Source organism: Chelon labrosus (assembly GCF_963514085.1).
Source record: "Chelon labrosus genome assembly, chromosome: 9".
Lineage (NCBI taxonomy): Eukaryota > Metazoa > Chordata > Actinopteri > Mugiliformes > Mugilidae > Chelon > Chelon labrosus.
In genome coordinates this window covers 12,278,062-12,302,735 of record NC_140359.1, presented here as the reverse complement: position 1 = coordinate 12,302,735, position 24,674 = coordinate 12,278,062, and the positions used below count along the sequence as shown (strand labels likewise).

Genomic DNA, 24,674 nt, shown 5'->3' with positions numbered 1-24,674 from the left:
CAACGACGGGCTCCAGCTTTTTGGTTGCCTGTTCTCTCAGTCCCCTGAAGAGAGACTCCCAAAGTTCACTCCATGTGACTTTCAGCCGTAAACTTGGTTCTTCTGTGGGAAAAGTGGTGTATGGTCAGTCTGCTCCACTACTTCATCCTGTTCTCCTCCCCAGCCAGACAGTCCTGGTCCTCTTACAGCTGTTGTGTGTGTGACGTGTGTATCCTTCCCTTGTGGCGTGGGTAAGCCCAAAACTGCAAACCACAAGCCGACCCCTCAACAGGAAACCGGGGCTACATTGCGTACTGTTCACTCAGTCAGATTAATTAAAAAAACATATTTTTCTACTACTCAACTACACTGGGGTGGACCTGGAACTTTCAAAGGGTCACTGGTTGATTCCAAGGGCTCATTACTCCTTAGAGGTACATTATGGTAGATAATGTGTAAGGATGTTTCTGACCACATTCTTATCATGACATTTAAGGACCACCCCACTCCACACACACACACAAACACACACACACCATGTGGTACTGGATCACTCTACAGCACGTCCTCTAAACGTTTTACACATGCAAACAGTGAAAACAAAGGAGCTGTGAAAGGCCTTTCGCCTCAGAGTGGGTGCAGTAGCAATCCAGGTCAATTCCCCCCAGAAAAGCCTCAGAGTTTAAATCACCTGGCTAATCTGTCGCAGACACCAGTAAAACAGGAGATTTATTGTTCTTGAGGTGGAAAGAATAATAGTTAAGCTGGATGGTTAAGGTTAAGTGTGCTAAAAAAGCATTTAGGGACTGTTGCACTGGACTCACTGTAAATGCATATTAGTCCCCTCTGAAAGTTGATTTGACATACTGCAGATCATGAAATATATTTAATAATACCTCAAATACGTCCATACGAACTTGCATTAAAACACCTTTAACTTATTTACTGAAGCGACACAGTTTCCCTTAAAGCTGCTCTCATCTTTCCATCAACTGACTTTTGGAATGATGAACACATCAGGACAAAAGCATATTATTCCACCGTCACTTAATCCACTTGCTCTTTCTTTAGGGTCTCTATTATACCAGTAGCAGTTCCTTGAAACAGAACAAGCTTCAGGTAAATCTCCATGTAGTAAAACACAAAGACTTACATCTTATGACAAAAGCCTAGAGGCTGAACAACAACGGACAGAAAACAGGTATTATTGCAATGACAGGGCACGCTGGGAGGCAGGAAGGCAGACAACCAGCTCAAACACGGAGCATCCCTGCTTCTTGGCCAGGAGCCACTGAGGATGAGGCAAACACATGTATTCATACAAGGTTTGTGATTAGTGGAGAGGCCCAACACCTTAAAGTCTGACTGGGATTTTGTTATGTTAAATAGTAATTATCTTCTGATGACATAGTAGATTAGCAGCCTGTGACGAAAGGCTTTGTCTGACTGTAGCAGGACCAGATGTGCTAACTGGCTGCTATTAAGTAGAGAGTAGAGAAATTAATGCATTATACAATCAGTTAATCCAATGCCAACGGAGGTTTGATCAAAACAGGGAAAATAACACACACAGGCTGAAACTTGCATAACAGGTCCAAATAGGGTTGGACTTCTTTCAAGACAATACCCGGTGACCATGTTGTTTTTGAACGGATGTGTGGAGGAATATGTAAAACTTCCTTTCATACACCCAATCAGCTGGAGGAAACATACGGGAGTCAGAGTGGAGGGTCAGCTGGTGGTGTTCTGCAAAAGGAACATTATAAACAAAGTGTATATGCTTGTTTGTGTCTTAAAATAAAGAGTGAACAAGACACATTTTCTCATAATTTAAGATGATGAAATGATGATTTGAGTTTGTTATAGCTCTATTTTTAGCAGCTCTGGCTCGAGGCATGGTGACCTCACTGCGCTGGTCTACTTTGTCCAGACTGAAATAACAACAGAATGAATTTAGATAACACTCGGCAGAGGTATTCACACTATGAATGCAAACCTGACTCCTCCTAGCACCAACCACCATGAGGTTCATGATTGTTTATAACCACTTGATGGATTGCTCATTTGTCACTTTCCTCCTTGGAATGAATTTTAATAACCTTGGTTAGCCCTTGACCTTTGGCCCAGAGCCATCTTCAGGTCAAACGTTCAAATTTTAGCTCGAAGCAAAGTCTCACAAACCTTACAGCTGTACGGGTTTAGTCCTGTCATATTTTTCTATCTCTTATTATGTGATCTGACACCAAAACAAAAGCATTCTGCTAGTCAGACTGGTTGCTGTCAAGATGTCAACAATACGGGAGTTTTGCGAAATTAGTAAAACCAAAATTCAGCACTCCTGTAATGTCTGAAACAACTGACGCAAAGGTCAGTGTTGAACCAAGTTGTTGGACTGCAATTGTAATATTACAATTACAACCACTTAAAACTAATAGCTTAGGTAACAGTTTCACACCTTAGTTCATTTTCACCATCCCAGTAAGTTTTCACATGACAGAATCACATGCCAATAAATGAATTAATTATTAATTAAATGGTATTTTTATCAATGGGAATGACAGTAATGCAGGACTAATCTGAGCATCAAGTGAGAGAGGAAGAGGGGTGACTTAAAAAGCACCACCAAAGCGGCAGAGAGGGCCTCAAAGTGGCTGGGGCTCAAAAGAGGAGATTTGGGGTGTGAACATTCCTGGCTTGATCACGTGAAGGAGAAGGGCGTATGATATAAAATAAAGCAAAACATCCAATTATTCCAGGAACATCCCTGAAAACGTGTCTAGAGGCATCAGTAGATGTACTGTATGTACAACTGTTATGTTTTAACTTGTAAGCAGCACTGATTACCACTCTTTTTGCCTTGTTGCCACCTTTTATGTTCAGAACAGCAGAGCCTTGGCTGAAGGTTTAAAGCTATCTTTAGTCAGATGCACAGTGTGGCAGCGGAGCAGGGCAGGGAAACACACAGGGGCCACAGGCAGCCGGGCCCCAAACCACAACAAAGCACCCTGACTGTCATCTAAACCCAATCTGAAAACTGAACCCCACCACGACTCCCACTCACGTGAAATAAACACACACACACACGCATGCACAAACCTACACTTACATACACAAATACACACCTAGACAAAAACAGACATAAACTCAGACACAAACACACATACCATTATGTTGAAAAATAATCTCAAAATATGACAAATGCAGATGATGAGGGTTTGTCGGTCTGATTGTAGTCTGCTAAGAAACAATCCTCCCTGTTGTTTCATTCAGAAGGCAAACACGTAAAATAAAATGGGATTATTACAGAGCAGTTTCACACAGTATTTCTACAGACAGATGGTTGCACCGCGACAATATGAAAAGAAGTCACCCCGAAAAGAAAACCTGACAGAACACCAGATCTGCTTTTGTTAAAAAGCCACAAAGGTGCACCGGTTCGCAGCTGAAAGACACAGTAAAATGTTTTGTGACTGAACGGCCACAGAGAGAAGATGTTGTAATCCAAACTGCTTTAAAGTTAGTGTGCTGTATAAAAGAAAATCTGATTTGACAAATTTGAATATCACAAAACTTCAATTACACGGCTTTGCCACGGCAGGCACTGGATCACATCTGCTCGGCTTGATGACAGCAGAGTGTGATGAGCTGTGAAACCAGACGTCTCTCGAGAGAAATCCCCCTGGAGGTCAGTTCTGAGTTAAAGAGCATGAAAACCCTGCGCTGACAACCTCAGAGTCATAACTCAGACGCAGAGACGGTATAATGACATCATAAATCTCATCAACGGCCTGCCTTGTTATTTGGTGCATCAGTTTCAGTGTGACACACCTAATAACAAGTCAGTCGATGAAATGTCACAAATCATGCGACTGATAATTTTAATTCACAGGAAATCCCATTCTAAAGGAAAAGGATGAGTCACAATCTGTGGGAGTAGTCTGCCTCAGTATCAGAGCAGGGAATGTTTTTAGTGCTTTGTTTGAGAGGAGATCTCATTTCTTAACGTTACCCATTGTGAAGGAAAAACAGGCTCCAGTACTCAAACACACACACACTTAGAGACAGTTCAGCAGTTTGGCTGCTTCCCAGAATCATTGCTGACTTTCAGGAACGGTACCTCAACCGGACACAGGGGACTGCGGCATCTTGTCGCTGGCTCAGAAGAACCGGACATCTCAGTGAAAAAGAAACCCGCTCATTAGGAAATTCATCTCCATTGATTTCTACCCTCTGGGGTGCAGGCTGAGCAATATCACAGTAGATGTGTGTGTATTTAAGAGGACACCGAGGCATTTCGTTTGTATTTAAAAATGTGAATGCTGTTCTAAGATTACTATGAGGGGAATATACTGTGGACATGAAACCTGTGAAGGAAAGGTGAACAAGAGGAGACAAAGGTGCGTCTTGGCTGCAGCGGAATATGAAATGGAGCAACGGCTCCCTCTGCAGGGCAGCAGCAGCAACAGCAAGATGTGCCACAGCGCGTAACACAATTTTACAGCGCAATAAGTTGTATAGTACCTTACTGAAAGATAAAATAAAATAAAATAATAATCACGCATTAAGGTGAGATGGGTGTCAGTTTGGTGCACTTAAATAACTCAAAGCAGAAGATCCTGAAGAAGAATGTTGCTTCTGTTTATGCCAAACCAAAACCAGGCAAGACTGAGACGAGTTTCACAGAAATGAGAGGGGCGAAGAAAGAGAGAGAAGAAGACTCATTGTTCCGAATATAAAAAGTCAGACTTCTCAAAATAAATTAAGTTCAGTACTTGTGTTTGCCATGAGCTCACTTCGTCCAGACTACAGCACATGTTTTCATTAGAGATCACACGAACAGGCTGTTTTTGTACGTCTGGGTACCATCATAAACCTCAAATCTAAACATCTGCAGAAACAATGTAAGAACCTAAACAAGTGAAGAGAGGACATTCGAGGGACCACAACTCAAACTGACAGGGAAAACATCTTTATAGGTTTAACGTTTTTGCCAGCAAGGAGAGAGGAGGGGGAAAGCCTAATGTGGCAATATGCTGAACAAGGTATGGAGTGCAATTTTTGTGAGCTAATCTTTTTAAAAGTTCTGTTTAAATAGGATATTTAAATTGACCACTGCGTTTTAAATCATCCCCATTTTTTAGATACACAAACTACATTAAATTTAAAATTGTTACTTTAATGGCTTTAAAACAGAAATTGTTTCATACTTGCTTAAAATTAAATCCTGCAAATAATTTAGACATCTCTAAGATTTGTAGTCTGGCTGGCGAGATGCACTGTGCAGAATTCTCTGGCGAGGGTCTGAACACACACGCACACACATATACATGCAGCATACATAATGACACCAATGTCTTGAGATTAAGAAATAAATTACTTAACAAACTGCTTGACTTCTCCTCCAGTTAATCAAGTAGTCAATTCAACTATTAAATGTCAGAAAATAGTAAAAAACGTTCACCAAACTTTTCCATTGCTGGAGACTTCTTCATAGTGCCTTCTCATGCCTAACCAACGGTATGACATTCAAAAATACTCAATTTACCAAAAAAAAAAAAAAAAAAAAGAAGCAGCAAATCATCTGAGAAGCTGGAATTGAATAATTTTCTGGCTAGTTGATCCATTGATAATGAATATGATTTCAGCTCTAATTAGGTTGTGTGTCAGCGTGATGTATAGGACACCACTGTGCTTTCATGCTGTGAAACAACAGTTTAATTGTATTTCCTCTTGCCAATGCAGCATATAAGATACAGTCTGATATTATGAGTCTTGATTTGTCCCTGGAAGAAGTTACAGAATTTAACCCTGTCAGTCATGAGATGACAAATAGGTTGTGGAACCCGATATAACAGGTGAACGTTATTTCAAAGTCCCTATTCCCAATACTTCACTGTATCCATCCCTGTTTTGTGCTGTGCTCATAGAGGTATGCGATTAAGCGCCCAAATCCACCTGAGAGACAATCTAGACTGATCCCTTTCTTTTCTTGAGGTAGGCAGTATCGGAAAACTAGCGGCAGACCTGAGAATATAAGTGCTGAGACGGCAGGAAGATCACAACGATTCAACAAGATCTGACACTGCACCGTCTGCTGCTGGGCCCTGTAAACACACACATTAAAACATGGGCATGCTGGCAGGGACGAGCGCACTATGCAGCATGCACGGAGGGAAGGCAGACGTGCATAATAGACCCATCTGCTCTCATAAAGTCAAACACCTGCTCGGCATCAACAAAACAGAGAACATCATTGGCGCTTGTGCCCCTTTGCCCTTTCCTCTCCACTGTAACCAACGGTCTCCAGATCAGACTGTGCCGCAAAAAAAATAAATAAAAAAATCTCCATTAATCTTGTGAATTCAAACTCAATGCGCCACCGCATTATTTTTTACAGATAACAATAAAATACCTACATCTATCATCTCAACATCTACAGTTTGTTGGCTATTGCACAAAGCTCACAAACACACAGGGCATGCTGGTGCCTTAGCTTGAACTCATCCCTTTGTATCTCAGAGAAACTGCACAAAATGAAAACAATAGCCCGAAACAGTGCAGGAATAGGAATGTACGACACGTGTAAGCACACACACACGCGCACACACACACACACACACACACACACACACACACACACACACACACACACACACACACACACAGACACCTCTAAACATTCCTCAGTATCGATTCCTTTCACCGTGAATTCCTCTGTATGAAAGAGAGGCCCTGACTCCATCTATTTCACAATAAAGTCAGATGGTTATGTGATGTATGCAAGGGATAAAAAGCCTCTTTGTGCAGAAAAAAAAAAAACAATGAAAGAAGAGACTCGAGGAGAGAGAGAGAGCAGTAGAAAAAGTGTGGCACAGTGGGCCGACACTTACATGCCCCATATTCTTCAGCCTTATTGAATGAATGGAATTGAAAGTTAATGACTTGTCCCTGGAAGAAGTTAGAGGCTAACAACGAGCGCAAAGTGACTTTTTCTTTCCTATCTACATCATGGCCATACAAGATGTAGCAAATCTGAGAAGCACTTGCTTTGTGTGTTTCTTGTTTAACCTACACAATACCAGGGGAGGATGACATTTCTCCTTATGCAGACAAAGACTTGTGTGTTTCTAAGCCCCCTGTGACAGAGAAAGTGTCCTGGACTCTAAATGACACCACACATTGGAATTTGGGTGTACGTGTGTCAATGTTTAACACAGCAGCAGAGGTCTTAGACACCTTTGACTGTCAGCTTCTGTTAAAGTTAAAAGCCTGTTAGAGTCACGCTGAATAGGTTACGTTTAGGGTCTCTCGTGGGATGTATAAACAGAGAGGAACAAGGACCTCCTTTACTGGGCCGTGGCCAGGTCCCGGTTTTCATCATCATCATTTGCTACCAGGTCAAGACGAGATCATAAAATCCCTAAATAATAAACACGTAACAGTACCAACCTCTATGTTTGTGATCCGCTACACAGATTACTTTCAGGAAAAACTCACCTCTGGTGGCACTTGTGATAGTTATCTCAATTTCTCACTCAGGGAAGCCAGGTTTCTGCACATGTCCGCTTTCAGTGTATGGGGGACAGTATGTACATATATAAATATATATTATCTAGTGTGCCATATTAAAAAGATTGGGGTCCCCTGGTCTAAGAGACAGGAGGAGTAGTACTTCCTCTGTGTAATCTGGATCGGGAAAGTGGGTTAGCACTGTTGTACACAACAAAAAAAAGGACCTATTTCCTGCTACAACTGGTCCCTGAGCCTGAAAGTAGTGTGGTGGCCCACTTAATACAGCTCTCCTGGGAAGAGAAGAAATTGAGGACGATAGATTCAGAGAAAGGAACAGTGGAAGGACATAAAAGCGCACAGGGGCTGACAACCAGGTACGGAACTAAAGCTTACTGGCAGTACATTTCATAAATGTCAAGCAATTTGCTGTCACATTTTGTTTTGTAAGCTTAGTTTATAACAATAGATGAGCTCAGATCCTCCCATTGTAATATTTCCCCCCAGTATTTCAGTAAAACAGAGAGACAAGAAGGGACTTGCATGGCACAAGTTCTGGGCTCCTCTGATTCAAGCGCTTTATCCACTTCACTAACCAGGGTTGTAACTGAATGAGACAGGTTTGATGGCGCATGGAGGAAGTTTTCCGTCTGGGGGAATGGGAAAGTATCCAGTCATTATGCTTCCTCCATCAATCTTTCCACCTGTCAGTTAACAAAGTCACTGCCAGTGACAGCCTCGCACAGGACGGTGCATGCTGTGTGAACAAAGCCTGTCTCTATCTGAGAATATGCTGCGGACCTTGCTCAAGGAGACGCTGCTGCTTACTCACTGTCTGCGTGTGTGTACATGCATGTGCCACAAAGAATGAGACACTTCAGATCTCCTGAATGACGAATGGCCAGTTCAAAACATCGCCTTTCATTCATAACATTAGCTGGTCGGATGAAGAGGGTGGTGGGGAGTGGCAGTTGTGAATGTGCACACATGCATGGGGATGTAAATGTAGACATGTGTGAACTTGTAGGGAGTGACTCACTTCCTGTAGTGTCTGTACACTGTACGTGTCGTTTATCAATCTTCGCGCCTTGCTCAGAAGAAGTATAATGCTGTAATGTTCAAGAATACGTGTCTGTGTTTGGGTGGGGTCGATTTGCACAATAAGCAACAGACCCTCAGCTGTTAAACTGCGCCCTGACACCAGTTGCCACACATACAGACACATTCCAAGACACTTATGCCCAACAGCCTACTCTGCATCCATAAACAGCAACGGCAAACCTGGAAATAGACGACTGAATGGCATTAGAGAACGGTGACAAAGTAGCAAATAAGTGAAAGAAGAATGCGACTGCAAAAAGAAAGGACCGCATTTTACATTCATGAAGTCAAGCCAAGCGTTCGTCCAGCTTACCCGGTCAATGAGGCTTAGATAAGATAAGGCTGTGAGGTTAAAGTGCTGTCCTTGAGTCTGTGGTGCAGGCTAGCAAATGTTCAGCACAAGAGGACATCCTGTAGCTGTGAGAATAATACCGTGCGCGTAGAGTCTCACAGAACAGAAAAATAACAAAGACCCTCTGGGCTTTCGAGGACCAACAACACATGAACACATCGCCACTACAGGATGACTGTCAGCTGTTTCTACAGATAGCTCACTGTGAGAAGGAATAGACTATACGTCTAAAATAAATTATCACTGTAATAAGGACATTATGCTTTTGCTGCATGAAATTCCTCAACAAACAACAAACACGTCTATTGTGTTAAATACTAAACCGCAACATAAAATGCCATTGTTGAATAAAATTATAAATAATGCACTTACACGAGTCCAATGGTGGAAGAAGGGAGAATCTTTGTAAAATGGTTTATTTGAATAATAAAGCTTTGTTCTCTCTATCACTAAACTTATTACCGTGGGAACAATAGCAGGACACAGGTTGAATTTTTACTCACGGCATGGAGAAACTGAGATTACCACCATTTTTCATTTGTAGTCTGTGTGAGAACCAAACTCCGCAATCATGCACAAAGCCTGCGTAATAAGAAAAGTTAAACATTTGCTAGTTAAAATATCCCTCAGCATACCAAGAAAGCCTCCAAGCAGAAAGCTCCAGTGGCTGAGCTTTGTTTGAGGAGAAGGGTCTTAGAAGGGGTAAACGTTTCCCTGGCATCTTCCCCTGTACCCCTGCCGTGTTAAACATGCAAGAAAGCCCTGAGGGTGCACACACAACTAAGTATAGGACAGTCTTGGCAACTTTGACACTGCATTTGTTGTTGAAACTGAGAAAGTAGAGTGCGTCCACTCTTCAGACCTCTCTGGCCTCTGAGCCCCTTTCCCCTGGCATTTCATGCTCCACAACAGTTCTTGGTTTTGGGCCACAGTCCAATTGTTGGTCACTTGTTTTATGAGAACAGAGAGACTCAGGGGACGTTAAAGCATTACTTGAAAGCGGGTCTTTATTCAGTGGGTTAGAGCTTTGAGGTGTTTGGTCTTTGCTGGCAGAAGTGTTGTCCTTACAACATCTGTATGACCTCTCTCCCTTTGTTTAAGTAATGCATAGTTTCAGGCCGGGCCACATTAAAAACCAGAAGAAGCCACACCGAGAGGCTACATACAGTGTGAGGGCTGCTTCTGTGATCTATGAACCACACATCTGGACAAAACATATGGGTTGCATTCAAATCTCTAAGTTGGAACAAATAACACCAGAATGCATCCATTTCCACAAGCAAGACTATTCCAAATATGTAAAAGCAAAACTAGAAAACAAACAAACACAAATATTATAATAGATAATCAGTATTCCTAAAGCACTTCTCAGACATAACCAGTTTCAAATCAGAAATCAGTTTATTATGTTACCAAAATATCAAGATTTCAAGACATTTTCTTTTCAGGGTGGTCAAATATATGCTGGAGATAGGAGACACTGATCATATACTACTGGTTAGAGTGCGTGGATCCAGAGGGTGGAGAGGGGAATGGCACCAAAGACAAACCACACCACAAGCCAAAGCTGTTAAAGCTTTTACTCAACACAAATGGCACACCAGCCAACATTGCCATACACTACTGCAGGCTGGGAAAGAGTGTGGGTGGATGGGTGTGTCATCTCACACACCTAACCACTTCCTGGACCTGTATAGCTGGTGGTAGCCACTGTGGCGTGGACTAGTGTGGACCATCCTTGAGAGTTAAACATAACAAGAAGTTGGAGCATTGAAATAGAGGACATTCCATCCCAACCTCCGTAATAATAACGGCACTATCCCCGGCACCCACTGGATGCCTGGGTGGCTTCAGCTGAAACAGCAGAGCTGCTGAGGACGGAGTCCGTGCACGGAGCGCAGAGACACACTGGTGGCCTTGTGGATCAGATAGGAGGGATGTAGAAAGCAGATGTGCGCTCTGCTCCCACTGAGCGCAGCAGGAAAAAGGATCGACAAGGAGACTGCAGAATGGATATCTGCACAATTGCTGTATGAGCATGTAATCGCTTGCGCAGTCTCTCATTCTTCCATTCCCTGACCATATTACCCTGTCAATTTGTGATACACACACACAGCAGAATGATTCAGCACTGGACCTCAGAGGATAGAAAGTGAAAGTACAGCGAGACAGACTGTCAAGGTGTGCTTTTTTTTTTTTTTTTTGATAATGTAGAGACACTGGAATTACATTAACATGGAAACAAAAACTTGCTGTGGATTTGTCTAAATGTCGGACTGGATGTCTGCCAGTATTTTTAAAAAAAAAAAAATCTTTTATTTACATAGCTGAGTTCACAGGAGTTCCCCAAAGCCTACACTGCAATGTCTGGAATAATATTAGCAATAGTTTGGCTTCACAAAATCCTACTATTGGCTTTATTTGACTCAAGGCACCATAGCAACAAAACAATTAACCTATTTAAATAAATTGACAAATTTGATAACCTGGGAATGTAGGAAGAAAACATCAGTCAATGACCGAGAGAAATTCTGGACAAGGTGCATTCCCATATACATTTACATAAGAGGCTCAAATGTTGGCACAAACATACAAACGTGATATTCCCTGGCACGGTGAAAACAGGCTGCTTTCACACTGCTTCATTGAAATGCCACAGGCAGGTTCCACTGTGGCACTGAGCGAGCCCTAGCACACAGAGCCAATGCAAAGTCCCACTCCCTGAAAGAGGATCATTAGCATTGGCAACAAAGGCAGAGACACAAATGAATCTTGTATGAGAACCAGCAGAGAGCAGATTACAGAGTTAAGGAAGTGATGATTGTTGTCGCTGTGAATGGAGGGGAAGTCTTGATAAATAACTAATACAGAGACCAAACAAAGGATTGTGATTGGGTTAGGGGTGGAATGTCCATGAAGTGCGACGTAAAGATGAATGCGACGGTACGGGAAATCCCTTGTCTGTCATTTCTTATCATTATTTCGCCTCTTTTGATTTAATTCCACAAAAAAATTGAACAGAATAGTTCAACATAAAAAATACGTAAGCACTCACTCAACCCCGCAGGCAAAAATAAATACTGAAGCCCTGCACTACCCCCATAAAAACAGACCACGTAGCATTGCTCATCTCTCTTATCACTTCAGAGGAAAATTGCTCTTTGTAAGCTCTCAAGAGATCGTCAGCTCACACCATCTGAAATAAACCTAAAACAACACATGAGATCACCCCCACCCTACCTGTCTGGGATTACTGTACTGATACAGATTTAACAGCATTAGCACAACTGCACCTCCAGGAAGTGTGATGTGTCACTGGCCTGTAAGAGCCTGTGCGTCAGATATGAACTCAGGCTGCTTAGACACTACATCAGAATATCTCTGACTGCAGATCAATACGGTGGAGTGTGCCGCTTGTGTTTTCCTGTGACGTGAATTACAAACAAATGGTAGACATAAGGCGACAATGTGTATGCCTGGACACGCACGCAAGGACTGGGTGAAAAACCTTGAGAGAACCAGAGAGAGGAGGAGAGACGGAATCAATACCCTGCCTTTCCCATTTGCTATATTGCGCCATTAACATTCCTTAAGTATCCACTTTCAATTGAGTCTCGCCCTCACATTCTCTTCCACACATCCCTCTTTCTCACTTCTGTCTGGTAAAACTAAATCACTTGCCGGGGTGTACATCTCAAATCTGTGGACTTAATTTTAACGAGAAACATGTTTCTGACTAAACAACCAAGTGCCAACACTCTCAAAACAGAAGTCATGTGCAAAGTGAGGAGAAAGTGAAAGGAGGAGAAGGCAGACAGACAGGAGGAGGACTTTCCATCAAAACAGTAGTACAGCGGGGCCAGTGAGTAAAAATAATTAGAGGTTGGATTGGAAGTCACTCCTCAGACTATCTGCTCCGCCGACAAACGGTGGCTAATGTGGAGCAGATGTTGACATGGGAGCTTTGCAGAGAGGAAGAGGAAAACATGCGTGAAGAGCACCAGCTCTAATCCACCAACAAACAGCTGAGAGGGATACACAGACTGCAGCGCTGACCTAGATCTCAACTTTTGGTGGATGGAGTCTGAACTATTCCCTTGGTGCCGACTGTCCACACGATGCAGTCAAAACTGAAGCAGTTAAAAGACACACAAGCGAGCCAACGGGATGAAATCTGTGGGCTTTAAAGAGGGTCTCAGACGTTGCTCTGTCATTTAAAGAGGAGAATAGCTACTACAAAAAGGTGGATTTCGTGGGATGCTTGAAATGTCTTGAGAATAAAACTTAACAAACTTAAACTTAAAGTATCCAAGTAAGCATCTGAAGGTGGCAGCATCACAACAAAACTATACAATAATCTAAACCGTGGAGGACTATTAAAGCAACAACATGGGAGCAGCATAAGCACATTTAAGTTGCCCACTAAAGAGAAGCACAGAGACACCATCACGTCTCTGTGGAATTATTATTATTATGTTTTGTTTAGAGTTAAGTGATTTGGGAATGGAGCAATTAAGAGCCTTAATCTGAGGACGTAAACGCAGCAGTTTAATTAAAATAACATGCAGAGCAAAGCAGGGTACCAACCTGCCTTCAGAACAAGATTACAAGTGAGGCAAATAAGTTAGTTTAGCAGGAGAGAGAGAGAGATCAGTCAAAGTTGTAAACAGAGAATCCCTGTTTGGTGTGTGCGCGTCGGGACGATAGTGATAACTGGGCGGACAATCAGAATCTACCTGTGATGTGTCCAGGAAAACGCTCTTTCTGAACTTCCCTCGCCGAATCTCCATTTCAAGGGCAGAGCCGCGGGCAACGGTGGCTCTCGCTGTTTGATTTCGGCAAAACATCGTCTCCGCTTTCTGGCAACTTCACAGACGGGCCAGCCCTGCGCAGACTGTATAAGATTAAGTTAAATTCAGCGTAAAGGGAAGCACCGCTTCGAAAACTGCCAAACAGCCGAGCGCAGATCCAGGTGGCACAAAACGGCCCCACCGGCGACAAAAAAAAAAAAAAACTCCCAAGAGATTTTAAGGCAAACTCCGCATGAAACCCCGGCGTTCCCCTCTGATGTGGGAGACTGAAGCAAATCCACTCGCAGGGAAAAGACGATTCCTCCTTCACAGCTGAGAGTTTTCGGGGAGTTTTTTTTTTTTCCCCAAACACGGCCCAGTGTGCGTCCAACAGTGACACGGTGACACCCCATGTGGTTGGCTACAGCTGAGACCTAACTTTACCCTGTCCTGTATCAGGAGACCTCTACTGGTGATGAATGGCACAGATTTACTTTGCAATAGCTCAAATGGCCTGTTTATGCATGTCAAGCTGAAGGCGTGAATGAAGCTCAATGACTAAATGTGCACATCTGGCTTCAGGACAGTTTTACAGAATAAGCCAGCTGCCTTCATTTAAAAGAAACTGAGTGAAACTAGTCTTCTGAATAGTTTTGTCTGAATTTGAAAGTAGCCTATATATTTTGGGATTTGTTTCCATTGATATGTACATCGGGCATAACATTATGATCACCTGCCTAATACTGACATGGGCCTTCTGACGGTGTCCTGTGGTGTCTGGCAACACAATGTTGTTAGTGGGGGTCTTTGGGTCCTATGGGTTGAGGGGAGGGGACTCTGTCAATCAGGCTTGTTCCAGTGCATCCCACAGATACTTGATCAGTTTGGGATCTAGTGAATTTGGAGGCCAGGTCAACACCTTGCGCTGTTTTTCATGTTTTTTGAGTTGTTCCTAAACCGTTTCTGCATGTGTGCCTGTGTCAGGCTGCATCCTGCTGGGGAGAGTCATAGGTGGGTGGTACATGTCTAAGTAACATCCACATGAATGCCAGGTTCAAACGTTTACCAGCAGAACATTGTATTGTCACAAGATGCTCTCTGTTATTTACTTCTCCTGTCAGAGGTTTTAATGTTGTGGTTGATCGGTGTATGTGTGTATCTCAATAAATCTGTGCATTTACTGACAGATTTCATATTTCAGTTTCATATTTGACTCACATATTCAAATCTATCTATCTATCTATCTATCTATCTATCTATCTATCTATCTATCTATGTCATTATAGCAAAGCTTAAGTTCTGTGAGTTTAATCGACTGGTCCACTAGCTGGTCTGTTGAGCCCCTCATATGCAGGATACCAGAAGTTTTTTTGTGGTTTTTACTTTTCTTTTTTACCAAAAAATAATATATACAGTATATTTAATACATAAAGTACTTGCCCTTCTTTGGCCTCAGAGAATTCCCATTTCCCTGTGCTCCAGTGCAGCCAGTATAAATCGCTGTAAAGACGGGGGCACAGGCTTTACTTTCATTGTCTTATTTATGAGCATCTGCATTTTATTTATGAGCATCTGCAACAGAGCATGAAGATCTAACAGGAATGCGGACCATAATCTGCAGCGGCACCGGGACTTTTCTGGACCTGCTGTGAGTGGAATTCGTAAAGGTCAGGAGGCGATGGAAGATCATTCTCACTGACACAGAGGTCACATCCACAAAGAGAGAGACAGAGGGTGATATAACAACACTGCTTAGTACAGGCGAGAAGACTTTTCACCCTTGGCTGTAGCCAATTCTCACAACTGTACTACTTGATACACTCTTGTCTGAGATGCAGGGAAATCAGAACTCTTCTGTGCTCCTCTTTTCTCAGACTCCTTGAACAATTTAGTTTTTATATAGCAAATATTTTATAACAAAAGGTCTGGTTTTTATTCAGTTGTCTATATATTAGATTCACATTCTTTTTAAACCCAACCTATTGTATAACCAGAAACCTTCCAAAAGTGAAAGAAAATTCAGAGAAAGCCACGAATAAAAGCTTTTTAACTTATTAAAGCTGGAAATCAGTGAACTGGAATAACTGCTACATCAAGGTCTACATAAGTGCAAACCTTTTTTCCAATGTGACTTTCCTACTATCTACGACACAGTTGCTCGAATATCAAGTCAGTAGTTAACTCACACACATCCACAGTCATGCCATTGTGGTATAAATGGTTCTTTGTTTGGTTTTGTCTGAATCATAAACAGCCTTGATACTGCAGTCTATTGTCTTGTCGGCCAATCATAAAATCTTAACTTAGCATCTGTTTGCAGACACTTGTTTGCCTCCCATGTCATTTCAAATGCCGTGTTTCAAACGGATTTGTCAACAGGTTGGTGCTCTGTGCTTACTGTGTGAAACAAGATTCAAATGCACTTTAAATCAGTGGTTTAGTGCAAGCCAAACTCTTAGCAATTACGCTTAATAGTCCAAATTTATGTTTTCTTGTTTCAACAAACACTTAGCCTACGCTCCTCAGCTGGGGATAATGGTGTTTCACAATTCTCAACATGTAATAGTGACTGCAGTGAATGTTTGGCGCTCTGTCGCTGAAGAAAAAAAAAGAAGGGGGCTTGCGAAAGGGGCTTTTGCATCCCCTGTTTCTCTAATATCCCCCCAAGTCTCTTATTTAAAAGCAGGATGTTTGTTGATGTTAGGAGCTTGAGTAAATAGCTACAGGCGCTGTAACTCATGCAGCAATGTGATCTCACTTGGATGTCTGTCTGTTTCCTAGAAGGGTCTATGTGAAATGCAGATTATGTTTACACGCCTCATGCCGCTCTGGTCAATAGGGGGTAGACAGTCGCAGAGGGTAGCAGTGCTTTCCCAAGCAGGATCTGACCCCCTTTTAACTCCTCACTGGGCTCCATTGAGCCCTTCGGGCAGCTCAGTTTGCTGCAGAGTCAGGCAAGCAATGCGCTTATGTGCAGGCTTTGCCGTGGCAGATTTTAAACCCATCTGCGGGGAAAAGATAGGTTTGGTTTATCACCCCTCGTTTATAGTGCATATTCTATTTGTAAATCCCACAAACTACATTTTCTCCTGTTACCGTCCCTCTTTCTTCTCCCATTTTCTCTCTTTTGCCCACACACGCATGCACACAAAACAGCAAAAAACAAAAGTGACTGCTACACTGAGAATGAAATACAGCAGTAAACACTGGCAGTCACAGTGGGCTATAAAATGCCGACCACAGTCAGTACACAAACAAAGGGGCCGCTCTTCACTCAGAAAGCAATGGCCATGGAGCAGCTGGAGGGAGATCACATGGCAAAACAGGAGACAATCCTGCTGTTCCGTCCTACCATAAAATCTTATTCTGTTTCTTTCTCTCTCACTCACACAGACACATACACAGACACTATATATGATATGATCAATTGCCCAGCAGTTTAGAACAAGATGAGTGGGTGTAAGCAGGCAGCAAATCACCAGTGTAGGAAATACGGGAAATCTGTTTGGCGTCTTTTCATGGAATGAAAGCTCTATGGGCTCAGCAGAATGATTGTGACTGTTCCCACTGTAATTACATGTGGTTTTCTATATTCTAAATTTACTCTTGCATACAGTATCTGCAACCACTGCCCTACTTCCTCCTCCGTTCTTGCATTATTAAACCTCAAATATTCCAGCATCAGTTTTGTGAACAAGAGGGAATAGTGCATGGTGAACTGTCCAAACATATTGTACAATATATTAGAGCCAAGTAAGAAGTAGACCACAGCCATATGAAGTAATGAAACCTTTTCCAAAAAAAAAAAAAAAAATCTCCATACTCTTTTTGAACTCCTAAAGCCCTTTCAGTGACATTGAGAGTTTGTTTTGAAGGTTGAATTTGTCAGGTGTAAAAGCCATTAAGGAAAAAATAGTTTTTAATGATTGCAATGTCTCAAGGATTTTGCTTAAGAATCAATCTTTATCTGCACAGTTGGCTCGATGTGTCATACTGTCTGTGGCTGAAACCGTGCCTACTATTACCCTGAAGTATGCAGCCATCTGATGTGAGTTGAAAAACATTATGATGGATGCGATTCTATATTGGGTGGAGGATGAGAGAACACCTCAGGGAAAACAGGGAGCTTGAATGCTAGGCATATACCGGAACAATTCTCTGAATTAACTGTGTGGAAAGCGCCAGAGGGATCAAACAGGCTCAAGTGTGGGTTGCAATCAGACTTTTAGAATGCCAGGAGATACAAGTGTACAGTACATACACTAATATTAGTGGAGACTGCTCCCCTATATGGGACTGATTTTGTACAGGTTCAAATCCAAATCCAGTATGTATTCTTGCTGCATATTCCTATAATGTAAATACATTACACTAGTCTGACTTCTGCTGGACAATATTTGCCATTACAACTGCATATCATTGAGCTTGTCAAGAGTAATCTCAGTTAAAATCAGCTTAAGTCTGAATACATTTGCATAACAAGTGAGAAAAGTATGTCAAATGAAAGTTGTAGCTCTAAATACACACATCTACTTTCAAACATTATGTCTTTTAGAGTTGTAAAAACAAAAGCCAGTTATCAATTCTGCTCTGACAGCCTTTATTTAATTTATTTACAAAGAATATAAAACTCTCTTTCATGAAGTCAAGTGAATAGTTCCTTTTGAAACAACAAAAACACATGTGAGACAAAAAGACATCCACATGAGGCTCAGATTTAAACTTAAATCTTCAGGTGATCACTTGTGGTGCGGTTTTGTCCACTTGGCAGCTTCTTTACGTCCTTGTTTCAAGCCCTATGAAAATATAATAAAAAAATATTAGGTTGAAATGGCTCCCCTTTTAAAAATGAAGGACTTCTGCATACAGTTGTGAAGCTGATAGAAATCGTTGTAGCTCAGGAGCATTAAACCAAACATGGAGCCACTTTACTAAAGGGGAAAAAAGCATCAATACTACAGTAAACATCAGCATACATGAGTCTGAACCCGTCAATAAAAGCTGTAAAGGCCCTTTATAGCACACCGGAAGCTGGCTAGTCTCCGTCCACATACCATGTAGTATCCCGTGTGATATCCGCTCATGTACCAGGAGATGAGCATACTGCTTAAGGCTTCGTCATCTGCCATGTCAGGGCTCATCGGTGGAGGTGGAGGGATCATCTGAGGCAGAGAGCAGAGCGAGTGTGATCAGGTTGCAGATTCTTAAAGCTGATGATTTTTGCTGTCAATCACTGACATGCTATATCCACAGCCGTTTCTCAATTTACCAGCCTGGTAACTAAATGTGAGCTTTCTAAAAAGGTAGACTGCAGCACCAATCGCCGAAATGAAATCACTGTCTGTTCTTGCTTTTGCATCATCTCATTAGCTTAAAAGATAAAGTTTATTCCAACTCACTGGAGGACCAAAAGGCATCATAGGAGGCCATGGAGGGTGGACAGGTGCATGACCACCAGAACGCCTGCTCCCACCCTGATAGGAAATACAAATGACAGGGGGAAAAAAGCAGTTGAACAACACACTTTTATTTTGGTATTGCTAAATAGTACACAGAGTAGATGACAGACCCCTTTCACAACAGGCATATTGATACGTCATAGCAGTAAATACACAGGAGTATTAATGATGGCTAAATTTCAGTCACAGGTCCTGCTGTTGTGTGCGCTGATTCACTGTCATTGTTTACTGGAACACTAAAGGGAACTGAGCCATCATTAATGTTATTAATTCAACCTGCGCGTTGACTGCTGCGAAAAACATGTCTGCAATGAAAAAGGTGTGCAACAATTGCAATTGTTATTTTTATAGCTTTATGCAGAGTTACAGAAATACAGTGGGAAGACTTATAAAGACAGATGTTGGTTAAATTTATTGCAATCCAATACCTCTGCTGCAAACTATGAGAGGTTGTTGTTTAGATTCCATTTTACAGTCAACACAGTAAACATTTTATGGTTACTAACTGCAGCAAAGAGACAATCTTTCACAGAAGTGGTTTAATACCCGTCAAAAAGCAATAAAATGTATAAAAACACTCACAGGTTTGTTTTGTTAGAGGACTAATGAAGAAATGAGTCCTCTAGAAGTATTTCTTCTTACCTGTTTGAAAGCATACATGGGAGGTGGGCCTGGGGGAAACCCGGGGAAACCAGGAGCCCACATAGGAGGAGGTTCTTTGTGAGCCTTGGACTTTTGGGCTTTACTGTGCGGCTGTGGTTTGTGCTGGTTTGGTGTATTGGACCTGTCGCTCTCCTCTGTTGATGACTCAGCCTCATTTACCTATAGATTTTAGAAACACAATGAATTGATCTTGATTTCTTGTTTATACCTCAGTGACTGAACATAGAAAACAACCTGAAATATCTCATTTGTTTTTGGAAGCAAGGAAAAAGATACAGGCAAGAGCTAAAAGAAACTAAATTATCCATAGCCAAAGTGACTTAAATCCCAAGCAAGATGCAAATGCTTTACTGATTATAACTTTATCCTAAAACTGATTAGATTGTGGGTTATTTTCTATTCCAGGTGCCGATATTTGATAAAGATTAAGCTCTAGAAATGACATTCATTTGACCTTGTATCAACTGACCTCACCTGCCAATAACCTTTCTACATTCAAGGTAAAAAGTAAAATTTGGGGGGAAAAGAAGTATGTCTATGGTAAGTTGGCCATTATTTAATCTTGTTTTACACACATGCTGTTCACTTTTCTCATTTCACATTCATTGTGTGCATATTTGCAGAATGAAAGACATAATTTTGTGCAAACGGTATGAGGGAGTAATACTGCCTTTCTCCAGAGAGTAAATATTATAGAAATATTACCAGGTTTGAGCCGTCCTATTGCAACTGACTGATCCATCTACAAATTAAATGGCATGTGTGAACAGGTTTTATCAGTGTATAAATGTAAATGGAGAGAGAGCCTCCTTCTTTGATCCTGACTGCAAACTCAGACTTTTGAAGAAATTTCAGTTGCTATTTGGACATTGCATTTTCTAAATTCAGCATCAGATAATTACATAAACACACCACCAACAAAACAAAAAAAAAAGACTCAAGAGATGCAATAAAAATCAACAAACAGGCAAACCTGTACGAATTAGACAGATCATAGTAAAACACTAATATTACTACTTTATATGGACTACTTTACCTTGGTATTTAATTCTTCGTCACCCTCAGAAACTTCTGAAAGCAGGTCTTCAAGGTTCTGTTCCTCCTCGTTGCCATAGTCCGTATAAACTACTATACATGTGCCCCTCTTTTCGTCTATGGAGGAGATGGTTGCTGCATAGAGTTGCCCATCCTCTGACCAGTAAGCAACACACGAGTCCCCAACCTGCCACTGTGACACAACTTAAACCTTTAGTGTCATCATGCTGTGTTGATTGTCTCCTGGTATGATATAAACTAAATCCAGCATAACCAACCAAGATAAAAAAAAAAAAAAAACGAATTTACATTTCAAAGCCTGGTTTAAGTATACATCCCTTTCTCGTTAATGTATCTTCATTGTTTTAACTCCAGTTCTGTACCTCTTTATCCGGTGGTGCATTGGTTCTTTTCCTGCTCTCGTTTCTTTTGTTGTTCTTGCGTTTCTTTCCTGGTTGGTTTTTCTTGGAGTCTTGCGGCTCATCTTCACCTTTAAGAGCAGTCTATTACACAAAGCAAGCAGAGACTCTTTAGATGGAAGGCGTTTAACATTTTGCTTGCAAGCCATGCAGAACAAAGCATCGCCTTTACCTTGAATGATGCCACTGCCTTGTCATATGCTTTTATCAGTGCCGTGTCATCCCATATATCCGAATCGTCACTCTAGAAAAGATACCCACAAATATATTTTTGCAATAGTTTTGAAGCGATTCAATGCAAAAGAGACAGGCAAGCAGTGGACATTATAAGGATGCTACATCAAGTCAAACGTGTCTGTGCATGTGCTGTTAATTCTAAACGCAATTATTACCGTAAAACTGTGATTACTGGAATAATTAACTACAGTAAGTCAGAACATCTAAATTAAAAAATAGGAACAGTATGCTTTTTTGGTTAAATGTGTTTCTGACCTCTTTGTTACTCAACTTAGCCGAACTCAACGTTGGTTTGTAGCTTAGCTTCCTAGCTCACAATCTTAAACAAATCAACAGCGCGCTTAAACGCTTCATGTTTGTTGTCATTTTATGCTCGGTAGTGCATTATAACTCGCCTGTCCAGTTCCGCGTGTGAATAACACGTCTTTGCATCCATTCGCCATGGGAGTATGCGGGTTAAATTCAATGCTAAGTGCTAATTCCCAAACAACCAACTAGCAGCGTGAGTCGGAAATGGAGACGTCGTGACGTATATATCTTGCGACCCAGTGGTTGGCGTGGCAACGACAACAGTTAGCAAAAAAAAAATTGAGCGGCTGTGGATTGTTGTCGAAACTGTTTTTATTATCTTAAACCAGACAACATCGGACACAACAATCTTTGCTGTTTGACTTGCTCATTATGATTGAATCCTCTTTAAGCTCTTTGGGTGCAAAAGTTGTTCTCGCTGCGTCTAGCGACGAGAATCATCCACCAGAAAACATCATTGACGGGTGAGTGTTGATGATTCTGAAACGATGGCTTGTCGACAGAACTTTATAGTGCGTGTTAATTTCATAGTTACGTCTAAAACCGAAACCCTAATGCATTGTACTGGTGTTAAAAGTTGATATCTGTTTGTCTCTTTCACACAGGAATCCTAAAACGTTTTGGATATCCACCGGGATGTTTCCTCAAGAATTCATCATTCGCTTTGCTGAAGCCCCGAATATTGCTGCTGTGACGGTGGACAGCTACAATGGTACAGAGTGAGGGGTGATGTAATACAAATGAACGAAGGTTAGGCAATGCCACCGTTTTTAAAAACGAAGTAAACGCAGCCCTGGTATCAAACAAACAAACAAACAAACATGGCAATTTGTAAATGCTAATTAATTTTCTCCTACTTTGAATCACAGATAAGTTCTGAGATATTTTAGGCTGTCATAGCATAGGCCTATACCATCCAAACAGATTTTCAATGTTTTTCATATCAGGGGGCTGAGAGGACATGCCCAAAGCTTCAGCATGTGTTCATGGAAGTAGCTCATAGTGGATTTTACCATATGCTTTGGACCATGGTCCTCTTTAACACCCAGCCTCGTTGCAATTTTGCTTTCTTGGTTAACTATATGACATTTGCATACGGGCTTGGCTGAGATTTACAGAAATTTATTCTTTCCTTAATCTATGTAATGTTTCATATGCTACTGCCTCTAACACAAAACTAAAGCATAATATTTCTGCCCCAGTGCTTAACAGATGGCAAGGTGTTCTTTTCATCAAATGCAGCTTCTGTTTTTCTCCTATAACATACCTTTGCTGATTGTTACCAGAGAGCTCAATTTTAACGTCATCTGTCCAGAGCACTTGTTTCCAAATTACTCTGAATTATCCAGATGTTGCTTTGCACACTTCAGGCACTGACTTTTTGTGATGAGGTTGTTTGTCGTGTTTCCTTCTGATGACTCTTCAATGTAGACCCTGGCTGTGCACTGCACAGAGGAACAGTGTTGCACCACTCCTGTGTCGGCTAAACGTTAGAGGGTGGTGGTGTTACTTTGCCATTCTCCCCATTAGACACAGTCTTGAATCAGCCGTGAAAGCTGGTGCTACTAATTCCTACAGGTGTTCAAACTTTTCCTCATTACTTACAACCCCCTCTGTCTGCATAAAAGCAGTGTTGGAACACACTGTGGTACCAGACCCTCATGAGCATCATGTGAACAGTACTGTACCTCAGAAAGTAGTGTGTTGCTACAAAAATGAAAAAGGCAATTAACAATGGAAGAGAGACAGACCATCATAACAGTTAAAAATGTAGGTCTTTCCTACAGGGAAATTGCAAAGAAAGTCAAGGTGTCAGTGAGTACAGTTTTCTTCACCATCAAAAGGCACTCAGAAACTAGGGGGAAACTCTGACAGGAAGAGGTCTGGCAGACCCAAAGCCACAACCGAATCAGAGGACAAGTTTCTGAGAGTTAACAGCTTGCGTGATAGGCGGCTCACAGGACAACAGCTTCAAGCACAGCTTAATAGTGGTCATAGTAAGCAAGTCTCAGTTTCAACTGTGAAGAGAAGACTTCGAGCTGCAGGTTTGACAGGATGAGTTGCAGCAAGAAAGCCATTGCTAAGATGTCAAAATAAGACAACGAGGCTCGCCTGGGCCATGAAACACCACCATTGGACTACTGAAGACTGGAAGAAGGTATTATGGACTGATGAATCAAAATTTCAAATCTTCGGTTCATCACGCAGGATCTTTGTACGCCGTCGAGTAGGCGAGAGGATGGTTCCACAGTGTGTGACATCAACTGTCAAACATGGAGGAGGAAGTATGATGGTCTGGGGCTGTTTTGCTGGATCCAGGGTCGGTGACTTGTACAGAGTGAGAGGCACCCTGAACCAAAACGGCTACCACAGCATTCTGCAGCGCCATGCAATACCCTCTGGTATGCACCTAGTTGGTCAGAGGTTCATCCTACAGCAAGATAATGACCCAAAACACAGGAGAGGCCAGCACAGTCTCCAGACTTAAACCCCATCGAGCTGGTTTGGGATGAACTGGACAGAAGAGTGAAAGCCAAGCAACCTACAAGTGCCACACATTTATGGGAACTTCTGCAACAGACTTGGGAAGAACTTTCTGAAGAATATTTGATTTATATTGTAGAAAGAATGTCACGAGTGTGTTCAGCTGTTATATCTGCCAAAGGTGGCTACTTTGATGAGTCACTAGTTTAGAATACATTTTGGTCTATAAATTGATTCCATGATTTCTTTTTCAACTCAAATTGCTTATTTGTTCTATGCTTTCATTTCAGAGTGCAATGAGACACTAAACTGAATCACTTTCAGTAAAAAACTGGAA

At 41.8% G+C, this 24,674-nt stretch overlaps 3 protein-coding genes across 3 annotated transcripts in view; 1 reads left to right on the top strand and 2 right to left on the bottom strand.

The window, feature by feature from the left end:
- The window catches only part of rtkna (rhotekin a), a 49,682-nt gene extending 35,432 nt beyond the window's left edge, over positions 1-14,250 (bottom strand). The window contains exon 1 of the mRNA XM_084552036.1: positions 13,678-14,250. Coding sequence (XP_084408162.1) covers positions 13,678-13,788 — 111 coding nt within the window. The 5' untranslated portion in view covers positions 13,789-14,250. The remainder of the gene's footprint in view (positions 1-13,677) is intronic.
- Positions 14,251-18,314: 4,064 nt separating this feature from the next.
- Positions 18,315-22,069, bottom strand: smn1 (survival of motor neuron 1, telomeric). The gene is made up of 8 exons (XM_084550618.1): positions 21,940-22,069; positions 21,480-21,551; positions 21,272-21,391; positions 20,890-21,081; positions 19,833-20,012; positions 19,131-19,205; positions 18,786-18,893; positions 18,315-18,527 (listed from the first exon to the last, which is right to left on the bottom strand). Exons 1-8 carry the CDS (start codon positions 21,985-21,987, stop codon positions 18,471-18,473), a joined length of 852 nt encoding a protein of 283 aa, XP_084406744.1. The 5' UTR covers positions 21,988-22,069; the 3' UTR covers positions 18,315-18,470.
- Positions 22,070-22,157: 88 nt separating this feature from the next.
- LOC311493656 (intraflagellar transport protein 25 homolog) lies at positions 22,158-23,296 on the top strand. Its single transcript, XM_084552395.1, has 2 exons — positions 22,158-22,317; positions 22,459-23,296. Exons 1-2 carry the CDS (start codon positions 22,226-22,228, stop codon positions 22,574-22,576), a joined length of 210 nt encoding a protein of 69 aa, XP_084408521.1. The 5' UTR covers positions 22,158-22,225; the 3' UTR covers positions 22,577-23,296.
- The last annotated feature ends 1,378 nt before the right edge of the window (positions 23,297-24,674 follow it).

Coding starts and splice junctions, on each gene's coding strand:
- LOC311493656 (XM_084552395.1), top strand. CDS start 22,226: ATGATTGAATCCTCTTTAAGCTCTTTGGGTGCAAAAGTTGTTCTCGCT. Junction 22,318..22,458: donor CCAGAAAACATCATTGACGG/GTGAGTGTTGAT, acceptor TCTTTCACACAG/GAATCCTAAAACGTTTTGGA.
- smn1 (XM_084550618.1), bottom strand. CDS start 21,987: ATGGCGAATGGATGCAAAGACGTGTTATTCACACGCGGAACTGGACAG. Junction 21,552..21,939: donor TCACACGCGGAACTGGACAG/GCGAGTTATAAT, acceptor TATCTTTTCTAG/AGTGACGATTCGGATATATG. Junction 20,013..20,889: donor ACGAAGAATTAAATACCAAG/GTAAAGTAGTCC, acceptor TAAAATCTATAG/GTAAATGAGGCTGAGTCATC.